Source organism: Moschus berezovskii, chromosome 5 (assembly GCF_049115385.1).
Source record: "Moschus berezovskii isolate FMDL1 chromosome 5, NW_MosBer_1.0, whole genome shotgun sequence".
NCBI classification, from domain to species: domain Eukaryota; kingdom Metazoa; phylum Chordata; class Mammalia; order Artiodactyla; family Moschidae; genus Moschus; species Moschus berezovskii.
This window is the reverse complement of record NC_142464.1, coordinates 111729684-111743984: the sequence shown is the minus strand read 5'-3', so window position 1 is coordinate 111743984 and position 14301 is coordinate 111729684. Positions and strand designations below refer to the sequence as shown.

The 14301-nt window shown below is 40.4% G+C and overlaps 1 protein-coding gene across 1 annotated transcript in view; it reads left to right on the top strand.

Moving 5' to 3' along the window:
• LOC129561622 (estradiol 17-beta-dehydrogenase 11) overlaps positions 1-14301 on the top strand; it is a 44149-nt gene that overhangs the window by 25354 nt on the left and 4494 nt on the right. The window contains exon 5 of the mRNA XM_088836472.1: positions 753-890. Within this exon, the coding sequence (XP_088692598.1) occupies positions 753-890 (138 nt within the window). The remainder of the gene's footprint in view (positions 1-752; positions 891-14301) is intronic.

The following is a 14301-nucleotide window of genomic DNA, read 5'->3' as shown; positions in this document are numbered from 1 at the left end:
CTTGCCTGGAGAATCCCAGGGACAGGGGAGCCTGGTGGGCTTCCGTCTATGGGGTCACACAGAGTCGGACACGACTGAAGTGACTTAGTAGCAGCAGCAGGGTTTCGGAAATGCATCTTTGAGGAAGTCAAGCTAAGACTTAAAGGAAGAATAGGACTTATCCAGGAGAATTTCCCAATAAATTCAATGAACATGTAGTAAATAATGAACAGCCTATAGTGACATTACATTTTAGGGAAACAACATCAAAAAAGAACACCCTACCAATTTTCTTAACAAGACATTTAAACCTCAGTTCCCTGATAAATGCTGAGATGCAGTAAATACTTCTTAGACTTTGTTGTTATTTGTTGTTTTAGTTGCTAGTGATGTCCGACTCTTTTGCAACCCCCTGGACTGTAGCCTGCCAGGCTCCCCTGTCCATGGAATTTTCCAGGCAAGAATGCTGGAGTGGGTTGCCATTTCCTTCTCCAGGGGATCTTCCCAACCCAGGGATTGAACCCACGTCTCTTGCATTGGCAGGTGAGTTCTTCAGTGCTGAGCCACCTGGGAAGCCCTCTGAGACTTTACTGTGCCTATCATTTTGCCCTAGAATGCAGATTCTAATTCAGCAGGTCCTGGCCAGGCCTGAGATTCAGATGTTGCCCATGCTGTTTAGCAGAACACCACACTTAACTAAGGGAAACAGACATCTGAGTTAAATAGATGTAGCCACTTCCTTGAATTATTATATGAACTCTGTTTATTTTCAGTTCAAGCAAGTTTGCTGCTGTTGGATTTCATAAAGCTCTGACTGAAGAATTGAGTGCCTTAGAAAGAACCGGAGTCAAAACAACATGTCTCTGCCCTAATTTCATAAACACTGGCTTCATCAAAAACCCAAGAACCAGGTAAGTTGAGGCAAAAAATGGAGACAGAAGGATTGGTGGTTGCTATGAATATCTACCATTCTATAGGTTTTCCCAAGTATTTTAATCCTTAAAACATCTCATATCCGAGGCCCTTAGCTCATCTCAACTTCAGCTTCTGTAGACTATGGGAATATATAGAGAAAGAAAGAGAACGTATATAAACAGATATGAATGACACAGTGAAGTTGCTTAGCCTTCCTTTTCTCTTCCCTTAGGCAGTGGTTCTCAGACTTCAGTACATATATCTTTCTCTAGGAGTACTGGGAACCATGCAGGGGTCCCACCCCCAGAGTTGTCCATTTCTTCATTTTGGTCGGGATAGAGTAATGGTGGGGAAGGGAGCGTGGAACTCTGTATATTTAACAAACGTCATAATTAGTTCTTTTTTTATTTTTTAAAAAATATTTATTCATTTATTTAGCTGTGCTAGATCTTACCTGTGGCATGGGGGATGTTCCTCCTTTGTTGCATCATGTGAACTCTTAGCTGTAGGATCTAGTTCCCTGATCTGGAATTGAACCCAGGCCCCCTGCATTGAGAATTCAGAGTCTTAGCCACTGGACCTCTAGGAAAGTCCCACATCATAAGTAATTCTGATAGAGGTGACCAGTACCACAGTGTAAAAAGAAAAAAAGCTTTATTTTGGTAATCTAGAGATCATCCTTCAAATAAGTTCAGATCAGTCGCTCAGTCTTGTCTGACTCTTTGCGACCCCATGGACTGCAGCACGCCAGGCCTCCCTGTCCGTCACCAACTCCCGGAGTTTACCCAGACTCACATCCATTGAGTTGGTGATGCCATCCAACCTTGTCTCATCCTCTGTCGTCCCTTCTCCTCCTGCCTTTAATCTTTCCCAGCAACAGGGTCTTTTCAAATGAATCAGCTTTTCACATCAGGTGGCCAAAGTACTGGAGTTCCAGCTTCAACATCAGTCCTTCCAATGAACACTCAGGACTGATCTCTTTTAGGATAGACTGGTGGGATGTCCTTGCAGTCCAAGGGAGGCTCAAGAATCTTTTCCAACACCACAGTTCAAAAGTATCAATTCTTCAGCGCTCAGCTTTCTGTATAGTCCAACTCTCACATCCATACCTGACTACTGGAAAAACCATAGGTTTGACTAGATGGACCTTTGTTGGCAAAGTAATGTCTCTGCTTTTTAATATACTATCTAGGTTGGTCATAACTTTTCTTCCAAGGAGTAAGCATCTTTTAATTTCATGGCTGCAATCACCATCTGCAGTGATTTGCAAGCCCCCCAAATTAAAGTCTACCACTGTTTCCACTGTTTCGCCATCTATCTGCCATGAAGTGATGGGACCTGATGCCATGATCTTAGTTTTCTGAATGTTGAGCTTTAAGCCAACTTTTTCACTCCCCTCTTTCATTTTCATCAAGAGGCTTTTTAGTTCTTCTTCGCTTTCTGCCATAATGGTGGTATCATCTGCATATCTGAGGTTATTGGTATTTCTCCTGGCAATCTTGTTCCAGCTTGTGCTTCATCCAGCTCAGCATTTCTCAGATATACTCTGCATATAGTTAAATAAGCAGGGTAACAACATACAGCCTTGATGTACTCCTTTTCCTATTTGGAACCAGTCTGTTGTTCCATGTCCAGTTCTAACTGTTGCTTCCTGACCTGCATACCGATTTCTCAAGAGGCGAGTCAGGTGGTCTGATATTCCCATCTCTTTCAGAATGTTCCACAGTTTACTGTGATCCACACAGTCAAAGACTTTGGCATAGTCAATAAAGCAGAAATAGATATTTTTCTGGAACTCTCTTGCTTTTTCCATGATCCAACAGATGTTGGCAATTTGATATCTGGTTCCTCTGACTTTTCTAAAACCAGCTTGAACACCTGGAAGTTCACAGTTCATGATATCCTAAAGCCTGGCCTGGAGAATTTTGAGCATTACTTTTCTAGTGTGTGAGATGAGTGCAATTGTGCGGTAGTTTGAGCATTCTTTGGCATTCCCTTTCTTTGGGATTGGAATGAAGACTGACCTTTTCCAGTCCTGTTACCACTGCTGCCTTTTCTAAATTTAGTGACATATTGAGTGCAGCACTTTCACAGCACCATCTTTTAGGATTTGAAATAGCTCAATGGGAATTACCTCCACTAGCTTTGTTCATAGTGATGCTTCCTAAGGCCCACTTGACTTCACATTCTAAGATGTCTGGCTCCAGGTGAGTGATTACACCATTGTGATTATCTTGGTCGTGAAGATCTTTTTTGTACAGTTCTTCTGTGTATTCTCGCCCTCTCTTCTTAATATCTTCTGCTTCTGTTAGGTCCATACCATTTCTGTCCTTTATCGAGCCCATCTTTGCATGAAATGTTCCCTTGGTATATCTAATTTTCTTGAAAAGATCTCTAGTCTTTCCCATTGTATTGTTTTCCTCTATTTCTTTGCACTGATCACTGAAGAAGGCTTTCTTATCTCTCCTTGATATTCTTTGGAACTCTGCATTCAGATGCTTATATCTTTCCTTTTCTCCTTTGTTTTTCACTTCTCTTCTTTTCACAGCTATTTGTAAGGCCTCCTCAGATGCCATTTTGCTTTTTTGCATTTCTTTTTCTTGGGGATGATCTTGATCCCTGTCTCCTGTATAATGTCACAAACCTCTGTCCATAATTCATCAGGGCCTATATCTATCAGTCTAGTCCATTAAATCTATTTCTTACTTCCACTGTATAATCGTAAGGGATTTGATTTCAGTCATACCTGAATGGTCTAGTGGTTTTCCCTACTTTCTTCAATTTCAATCTGAATTTGGCAATAAGGAATTCATGATCTGAGCCACAGTCAGCTCCTGGTCTTGTTTTTGCTAACTGTATACAGCTTCTCTATCTTTGGCTGCAAAGAATATAATCAATCTGATTTCGGTGTCAACCATCTGGTGACGTCCATGTGTAGAGTCTTCTCTTGTGTTGTTGGAAGAGGGTGTTTGCTATGACCAGTGTGTTCTCTTGGCAAAACCCTATTAGCCTTTGCCCTGCTTCATTCCGTGCTCCAAGGCCAAATTTGCCTATTACTCCAGGTGTTTCTTGACTTCCTATTTTGCATTTCAGTCCCCTATAATGAAAAGGACATCTTTTTTGGGTTCTAAAAGGTCTCGTAGGTCTTCATAGAATCATTCAGCTTCTTCAGCATTACTGGTTGGGGCATAGACTTGGATTACTGTGGTACTGAATGGTTTGCCTTGGAAATGAAAAGATCATTCTGTCGTTTTTGAGATTGCATCCAAGTACTGCATTTCAGACTCTTTTGTTGACCATGATGGCTACTCCATTTCTTCTAAGGGATTCCTGCCCACAGTAGTAGATACAATGGTCATCCGAGTTAAATTCTCCCACTCCAGTCCATTTTAATTCACTGATTCCTAGAATGTCTATGTTCACTCTTGCCATCTCCTGTTTGACCACTTCCAATTTGCCTTGATTCATGGACCTAACATTCCAGGTTCCTATGCAATATTGTTCTTTACAGCATCGGACCTTGACTGAACTGAACTGAACTGATGTTCAATGTGATTAGATTGGTTAGTTTCCTGTGATTGTGGTTTTCAGTCTGTCTGCCCTCTGCTGGAGTTGAATAAGTGACTTACAGAAGCTTCCTGATGAGAGGGATTGGCTGTGGGGAAAACTCTGTCTTGCTCTTATGGGCAAGGCCATGCTCAGTAAATCTTTAATCCAATTTTCTGTTGATGGGTGGAGCTGTGTTCCATTCCTGCTATTTCAATTCAGTTCAGTTCGGTCGCTCAGTCATGTCCGACTCTTTGCGACCCCATGAATCACAGCACGCCAGGCCTCCCTGTCCATCACCAACTCCCGGAGTTTACTCAAACTCATGTCCATCGAGTCGGTGATGCCATCCAGCCATCTCATTCTCTGTCATCCCCGTCTCCTCACATCCCCAATCCCTCCTAGCATCAGACTCTTTTCCCGTGAGTCAACTCATCGCATGAGGTGGCCAAAGTATTGGAGTTTCAGCTTTAGCATCAGTCCTTCCTATGATTTACCTTGGGCCATACTATGCTGGCCAAACTCCAGCACCACACAGCCTCTGCTCGCTCCAGCAGAGTTCTAATTGGAGGACAGAAAAATTCTTCCTTCAGTTTGTATTTTGAACGCTAAATAAAATCTCTCCTTTTCTTAAACCTCATTAACAGTACTTTGCTTAGAGAGATCAAGTAACTTGACTATAATTGGCTGAACTGAGTTTCAGATTGAAATTTCCTTTTTTTGCAGAGGGACAAGCCTTTAAGAAAAAAGGATGCAATCTTCCTCTAAGGGACCAGTTCAGAATAATTTATTTTATATTAATGTTGTAACTTAATTTCTCTTTTAAGGCACATCAAAGATGTAGCTTACTGGTTATTATATTTACATATCTAACACACTGCAAAGAAACTGTTTTACTGTAAGGGTTATAATGTAGCATAATCTGAGTTTTTTGAAATTAAGTGTAATCAGGTGCTCCAAGTAAGTTTTTTGACAGCTAACAGTTATTTTTGTTAAATAAACTTGGTTATAGGGCTTCCTCGGTGACTCAGTGGTAAAGAATCCACCTGCCAGTGTAGGAGACACAGGTTCCATCTCTGATCTGGGGAGACCCACATGCCTCGGAGCAACTAAGCCCATGCACCACAGCTATTGAGCCTGTGGCCTAGAGCCCCAGAGCCACAACAACTGAGCCCACAAACCCTAGAGCCTGTGCTCCACAACAAAAGAAGCCACTGCAATGAGAAGCCTGCACACCGCAGCTAGAGAGGAGTCCTTGCTCTCTGCAATTAGAGATAAAAGCCCTCGCAGCAATGAAGACCCAGCACAGCCAAAAATAAAAAAGACTTGGATATCAAGAAATCATCTTATTAAAAGCCTTTATTGAAAACCTACTAAATACAAGGTTCCCTGGTGGCTCAGACAGTAAAGAATCCACCTGCAATGTGGGAGACCTGGGTCTGATCCCTGGGTTGGGAAGATCCCCTGGAGAAGGGAGTGGCTACCCACTCCATTATTCTTGCCTGGAGAATTCCATGGACATCACAAAGATTCAGACACGACTGAGCAACCTTCACTTTTCCACCTTTCATTGAAAGCCTACTAAATACCAAATGCCCTACTAGGTCTAGATACCTGACATAAATTACCTCTGATCTTTAAGATGGGAGGACTAGATTTGGACCCACACCATAGGTTGCCTCCCCCAGCTCTAATCCTGATAACAGTCTGCAAGATTGCCCATCTTATAGACAAAGAAACTGAAACTTGGAGAAGTTAAGAAAATTCCCTAAGGTTCCGCAGTCTCAGAAGGGCAGACTGGAATTCTTACCTGGGTCCCTTACTCCAAATGCCCCTCTATTCCTAGCTTTCTTTTTTCTACATAATTTTTCATTGACGTTTTTCCCCAAGAATCATTATTTTTTAAATGTGTATTAAGTGTTTCATTGGAAATAGCTTTATTGCTTTTAAAGAGTCTACGCTTCCTAATTGATTTCTTTTTCTGGTACATGGACACATACATACTCTTTATATAAGCTACCTTTTTGATAACAATATGCTGCTGTTAGCTTTCTGTGTTGATATATAAAGATCTAACTTGTGTGCACATGCTCAGTCATGTCTGATTCTTTGCAACCCCAAGAGCTATAGCCCACCTGACTCCTTTGTTCAATGGATTCTCTAGGCAAGAATACTAAAGTGGGTAGCCATGCCCTAATCCAGGGATCGAAGCCCAGTGTCCTGCATTGCAGGCAGATTCTTTACTGTCTGAGCCACTAGGGAAGCCCAAAGAGCTACCTTACTCTTCTTTTTTCTTACCTTACTCTTTCTTTATTTTTATTTTTGGCCACACTGTGTGGCATGCGGGTTCTTCGTTCCCAAACCAGGAATCCCACCCATGCACCCTGCAGTGGAAACTCAGAGTCTTAATGGCTGGCCTGCCAGGGAAGTCTCACCTTATTCTTTTTAATGTTAACCTAATGCTCTTTGGATGTAAATTTTCTCTGTTGATGGACATTTAGATCTCAAGTCTTTTGCAATTGCAATAAATGCATATTTTTGTGTTCATGTATACATGTGCATACATACGTTATGTGTTTATATATTCACATGTATATATGTAAGTGTGTGTGTGTCTTTGCTTGCCTTTCCAACCATCTTATTTTTTTCAATTCCCTTGTTTTTATTTTTTTCTTAATTTATTTTTAATTGAATGATAATTACAAATTTGTATTGGTTTCTGCTGTACATCAACATGGATCAGCCATAGTTATACATATGGCCCCTCCCTCTTGAGCCTCCCACGCCATCCTCCCACTCTAGGTTGTCACAGAGGCCTGGTTTGAGTTCCCTGAGTCACATAGCAAATTCCTACTGTCTGTCTTACATATGTTAGTGTATATGTTTTCATGCTACTTTCTCCATTCATCACAGCGTCTCCTTCTTACCCGCTCCCCGGTATCCATAAGTCTGTTCTCTATGTTTCCATTTTTGTTGCTGCCCTGTGAATAGGTTCATCAGTACCATCTTTCTAGATTCCATATGTATGTGTTAATATATGATATTTGTTTTTCTCTTTCTGACTTACTTCATTCTGTATAATAGGCCCTAGGTTCATCCACCACATTAGCACTGATTCAAATGCATTCCTTTTAATGGCTGAGCGATAGACCATATGCATAGGTACTCCAGCTTCTTTATCCATTACATTCATTTACTGATGGACATCTAGGATGCTTCCCTGTCCTAGCTATTGTAAATAATGCTACAGTGAACATTAAACCATCTTATTATAATTATTTTTTGAAACAAATTATTAGGTCAAAAAGTAGGAACTTACTTTTGATTGATTTATGAGATTACCCTCCTGAAGGATTGTTTTAATTTCTCCTCCCACTGGCAGGGTATAAAGTGTCCATTCCTCTCACCTTTGCCAACTTTGAATATTCAGTTCAGTTCAGCTCAGTCATGTCCAACTCTTTGTGACCCCATGAACTGCAGCACGCCAGGCCTCCCTGTCCATCACCAACTCCCGGAGTCCACCAAAACTCATGTCCATTGAGTTGGTGATGCCATCCAACCATCTCATCTTCTGTCATCCCTTTCTCCTCCCAACCTCATTCTTTCCCAGCATCAGGGTCTTTTCAAATGAGTCAGCTCTTCACATCAGGTGGCCAAAGTACTGGAGTTTCAGCTTCAACATCAGTCTTTCCAATGAACACCCAGGACTGATCTCCTTTAGAAAATGGACTGGTTGCATCTCCTTGCAGTCCAAGGGACTCTCAAGAGTCTTCTCCAACACCACAGTTCAAAAGCATCAATTCTTCTGCATTCAGCTTTGTTTATAGTCCAACTCTAACATCCATACATGATTACTGGAAAAACAATAGCCTTGACTAGATAGACCTTTTTTGGCAAAGTAATGTCTCTGCTTTTTAATATACTATCTAGGTTGGTTGTAACTTTTCTTCCAAGGAGTAAGCGTCTTTTAATTTCAGGGCTGCAATCACCATCTGCAGTGATTTTAGAGCCCAAATAAATAAAGTGTGCCACTGTTTCCATTGTTTCCCCATCTATTTGCCATGAAGTGATGGGACCAGATGCCATGATCTTAGTTTTCTGAATGTTGAGCTTTAAGCCAACTTTTTCACTTTCCTCTTTCACTTTCATCAAGAGGCTCTTTAGTTTTTCTTCACTTTCTGCCATAAGGGTGGTGTCGTCTGCATATCTGAGGTTATTGATATTTCTCCTGGCAATCTTGATTCCAGCTTGTGCTTCATCCAGACCAGCGTTTCTCGTGATGTACTCTGCATATAAGTTAAATAAGCAGGGTGACAATATACAGCCTTGACATACTCCTTTTCCTATTTGGAACCAGTCTGTTGTTCCATGTCCAGTTCTAACTGTTGCTTCCTGACCTGCATACAGATTTCTCAAGAGGCAGGTCAGGTGGTCTTGTATTCCCATCTCTTTCAGAATTTTCACATTTTATCGTGATCCACACAGTCAAAGGCTTTGGCTTAGTCAATAATGCAGAAATAGATGTTTTCCTGAAACTCTCCTGCTTTTTCAATGATCCAGCACTCTTAATCTTGGCCATTATGATAGGAAAAAACAGTGCTTCTATGTGATAGTGTATTTTTAATTATTAGAAAGGCTCATAGTCATCTTTTCATGTTTAATAACTCCTATTATCTTCTCTATTTCACTCTGGTTATACAGATCAGACTGCCTTGCACAACTGCTTAGAAAAATATGGTTAAGGAAGTTCCCTTATGTTCCTGGGTTGTTGAGTGATTTTTTATCATGAAAGAGTGTTAGATTTTGTTAAATGCTTTTTCTATCCATATTGAGATGGTCATGTGGGCTTATCCTTCATTGTATTAATATGGCATATTACATTAACTTATTGCTATATTTGATTTGATGGTATTTTGTTGAGTATATTTGCATCTGTATTCAGAAGAGATATTGGTAGTAGTATTCTAGTGTTATCTTTCTCTGGCTTTCAGTTCAGTTCAGTTGCTCAGTCGTGTCCGACTCTCTGCGACACCATGAATCACAGCACACCACGCCTCCCTGTCCATCACCAACTCCCGGAACACACCCAAACTCATGTCCATCGAGTCGGTGATGCCATCCAGCCATCTCATTCTCTGTCGTTCCCGTCTCCTCCCACCCCCAATCCCTCCCAGCATCAGACTCTTTCCCAGTGAGTCAACTCATTGCATGAGGTGGCCAAAGTATTGGAGTTTCAGCTTTAGCATCAGTCCTTTCAATGAATACCCAGGATTGATCTCCTTTAGAATGGACTGGTTGGATCTCCTTGCGGTCCAAGGGACTCTCAAGATTCTTCTCCAGCACCACAGTTCAAAAGCATCAATTCTTTGGCGATCAGTTTTCTTCACAGTCCAACTCTCACATCCATACATGACCACGGGAAAAACCATAGCCTTGACTGGACACACCTTGGTTGGCAAAGTAATGTTTCTGCTTTTTAATTGGCTATCTAGGTTGGTCATAACTTTACTTCCAAAGAGTAAGTGTCTTTTAATTTCCTGGCTGCAATCAGCATCTTCAGTGATTTTAGAGCCAAAAAAAATAAAGTCTGACACTGTTTCCACTGTTTCCCCATCTATTTCCCATGAAGTGATGGGACCAGATGTCATGATCTTCATTTTCTGCATGTTGAGCTTCAAGCCAAACTTTTCACTCTCCTCTTTCACTTTCATCAAGAGGCCTTTGAGTTCCTCTTCACTTTCTGCCATAAGGGTGGTGTCATCTGCATATCTGAGGTTATTGATATTTCTCCCAGCAATCTTGATTCCAGCTTGTGCTTCTTCCAGCCCAGCATTCCTCATGATGTACTCTGCATAGAAGTTAAATAAGCAGGGTGACAATATACAACCTTGACGTACTCCTTTTCCTATTTGGAGCCAGTCTGTTGTTCCATGTCCAGTTCTAACTGTTGCTTCCTGACCTGCATACAGGTTTCTCAAGAGGCAGGTCAGGTGGTCTGGCCTCATAGAATGAGTTGAGAAGAGTTCTCTCCTCCTCTGTCTTTGGAAAGACTTCTAGAAGGACTGATGTTAATTCTTTAAACTCCAGTAGAGTTCATCATCAAGTCCTCTAGCCCTGGTCTTTGCTGGGAGTTTTTTGATTACTAATTGAATCTTTTGTTAAAGCATTACTCATGTTTTCTGTTCCTTCTGGTGTTAGTTTTGGTGCTTTGTGTGTTGCTGGGAATTTGTACATTTAATCTAGCTTATCTAATTTTTGACATATAGTTATTCATCATATTTTCATAGTCCCTTCTATTTCTGTAAGATTAGTAGTAGTGAACTCAGTAATGAACTCAGTTTTATTCTTGATTTCAATGGTTTCTCTAATCTCTTTTTTTCTTGGTCAGCAAAAGGTTTGTCAGTCTTGCTGATCTTTTCAAAGAGTCAGCTTTCCGTTTTATTGAGTCTATTGTTATCTGTTCTCTTATTTACGTCTGCTTTAATCTTTATTATTTCCTTTATTTTGTTTGCTTTAGAGTTAGTTCTTTTTTCTGGATTCTTCAGTTGGGAAGTTAGGTTATTGATTTGAGATTTTTTTTTTTAATTTTTGGTTGCACCTCATGGCTTGTGAGATCATAGTTCCTTGACCAGGGATAGAACCCAGGCATCTGGCAGTGGAAGCACAGAGTCCCAACCACTGGATCGCCAGGGTAGTCCTTTCTTGCTGATCTTCTGTCTAGTTATTCAATCCATTGTTGAAAGTAGGGTTAATGTCTCCAGCTCTTATTTTTAAACTCTCCATATCTCTCTTCAATTGTGTCACTTTTAGCTTCATATATTTTGGGGCATTATTATTAGATATATGAACACTTTTAAATTAAATGAGTTTGCCTTAAATATGTTTTTCTTTTCCATTAGTGATATAAACAGTGCCACATAATCTGGATTTATTTGTCAAGAATAATTGGATGCTCTGATACATTGTTTTAAAATGTCTACTCTCCTATGTGTAATATACATAACAAAATTTGTTTTCTCTAAAAATTTTCTTTTGTGGGTTCCACAGAAAGACTGGGCTTCCCAGGTGGCACTAGTGGTAAAGAACCCGCCTGCCAATGCAGGAGACATAAGAGACTCAGGTTCAATCCCTGGGTTAGGAAGATGCCTTGGAGGAGGGAATGGCAACCCATTCCAGTATTCTTGCCTGGAGAATCAATCCCATGGCCAGAGGAACCCGGCAGGCTACAGTCCATAGGTTAGAAAGAGTCAGACACGACTGAAGTGACTTAGCACACACAGAAAAATAATTAGTTTTTCATTGGCTAGTACCATAAAAAAGTTGTTATATAAGAAGGTAACAAGTAACATTTGTAGAGTATAACTCTATAAGTATTTACATGTACATTTTCCATTTAACCATCAGGTTACCCATAGAGTGTTGAAGACAACTTATATTCCTTCGGTGACACCATGCTGATAACTTGAAATTGGCTATGTTGGGAGTATTCATATCATAGAATCTGAAAATGCTACAAAACTGATAACTCTGTCCCTTGGAGAGTCAGTTGGTACCACTGTATTGTCTACTTTTTTCCAATTATGTACAAAACCAAAAAATTTTGAAGAGTAGAGATGTCATCCCCCAAATTACTCAGCTATCTAATTGGTAAAATTAGATAACGACTCAGGTAGTTCTTCTACCAGAAAATACTTTCTCCCTAAGTATTCTTAAGATCCCACGTGCATTCTTCTTCTCCACCCCAAAGATAGGCCTGAAGTGTTTTTGAATAGTTTCAACAAAATCCATTATCTATATTTATTTAATAGGATTTGAAACTCCTGTTAACATTAGACTATCGAGGAAAAAGTATTTCCATATACTGACATTTTAGTGATTTAGGTTTTATTTTGCCAAGAAACTGAATTTTTTCTGGAACGCTTTTACAGTCTTTTTAATATCATGCTATTAGACAGTCTTTAAATTCAATGAAAATTCTTCTGGCAGAGGCTAGGACCTTAGGTAAAGAGATCAAGGAACTAAGAGAGGTTCAGTCAGTCCAACATCACTTGATTGGTAGGTTTGCAAGGCCACAGTGTGAATGAAGACGTGTGCTGTACTGTTTACACAGCTGTTTATGGGATTTGATGGAGCTTAGGAATACGGAAGCCTGTTAGCAATAGGCTTGAATTTCCCTCTGAAAACTTTTCAAGGCATAAACATCTTTCAATTTCTAGAATCATCCTGCTTGGCACCGTTTACCTGCTAATCCCACAGGCTAAGGACTGCTTAGTCTTCTTCAAGTTCTCATTGCCTTTTATTGGTGTCTCTATTGGGCCAAAATCCATCATTTTCATTATGACATTTCCTCCACTTTTCATATGTAATATTGTTACATCAGGGCCCTGGGATAAACTCAGGATTCTAATAAATGGCCTATTCTGAGAATGAACTTCCTAGTGGCTCAGTGGTAAAGAATCCACCTGCCAGTGCAGGAGACGTGAGTTCCATTCCTGGGTTGAGACGATTCCCCTGGAGAAGGAAATGGCAGCCCACTCCAGTATTCTTGCCTGGGAAATCCCAGGGATAGAGGAGCCTGGCAGGCTACAGTCCATGGGGTCACAAGAGTCCGGACACGACTGAGCAGCTAAACAACAACACAATGCCGAGAATGAGAGATTATATCACATGTGATTTAAGTTGTTTTCCTTCATGTATCCAATTATCATGCTCACTTATTTTATTTTTTTTTTTTGGCTGTGCTGGGTCTTTGTTGCTGTGTGAGGGTTTCTCTTGTTGCAGAGCACTGGCCCTAAAGCTTGGCAGTCTGATTGTGGTGTGCTGGCTGGGTTGCTCAGAGGCATTTGAGATCTTAACTCCCCTACCAGGGATTGAACTCACATCCCCTGCATTGGAAGGTGGATTCTTAACCACTGAACCATCAGGGAAGTCCCCTCATGTTCACTTTTAAGTACATGCTACACTTTCCAGTTGTCCCAGTCTTACTTTAGTGCATCTTCTTTTTGAATGAACTATTCTGTATTTGTTCCTAAAGAATCTCATTCAATTTACTTAATTTTGTCCCATTTAATTAGTCACACACATTTAAAATCTGCTCCCCAAAATGTTAGTCACCCAGTTTGATGACATTAGCCAATTTAGTGAGTAAATTTGATTATGTATCTTTTTTTTCCTAAGTCATTAATAAGATGTTAAAAACTCAGGACCAACTCTGGTGCAACTCCAGCCTAAGAGCACTTATTTTAACACCCAGATAACAAAGGTCACTTTTTAGGGACTACATGCTACTCAGTAGTACATACGCCAGGATGGTTACACAGTAAAGATGTAACATGAACTAAGTAACAAAGCTGAAAATTAAAACAAGACTTAATAAATATAAAGATTCCATATGGAGATCAAGGACTTAAAGCTGGGCATAGTCCTATATTTTAATTTTTCTAATTCTTCAGAAATGGTTCACTAAACTGTCTTAATAGAATAATGAAACATATTATGACATCTGACTTCTTTCCTAAGACTTAAAGAAATTTAAAAATGAAATTTATCAGTTCTTATCTAGTTAAATTAATTTGAGTCCTAGTTATTCCTATAGTTCTTATTTGCAAAATAAGGACTCTAGTATCTCCCCTTTGTAGAGTTGTTGGAAAACTTTAGTGAGATGACCTGTGTAGGTTTAACATAGTATGCAGTACATGATAAGCACCGTCTCGCTGTTCGCTGAACCCAGTGTAGGCAAGGTGTGAGCTAGGAAGCTGGAAGAAGATGCAAGGAGCCTTAGGAACTACAGACATGCTTTATTCACTAACAGCTGACTCAGCAGCAAGGCAGGCATGCTCTATTCGCTAATGGCTGACGCAG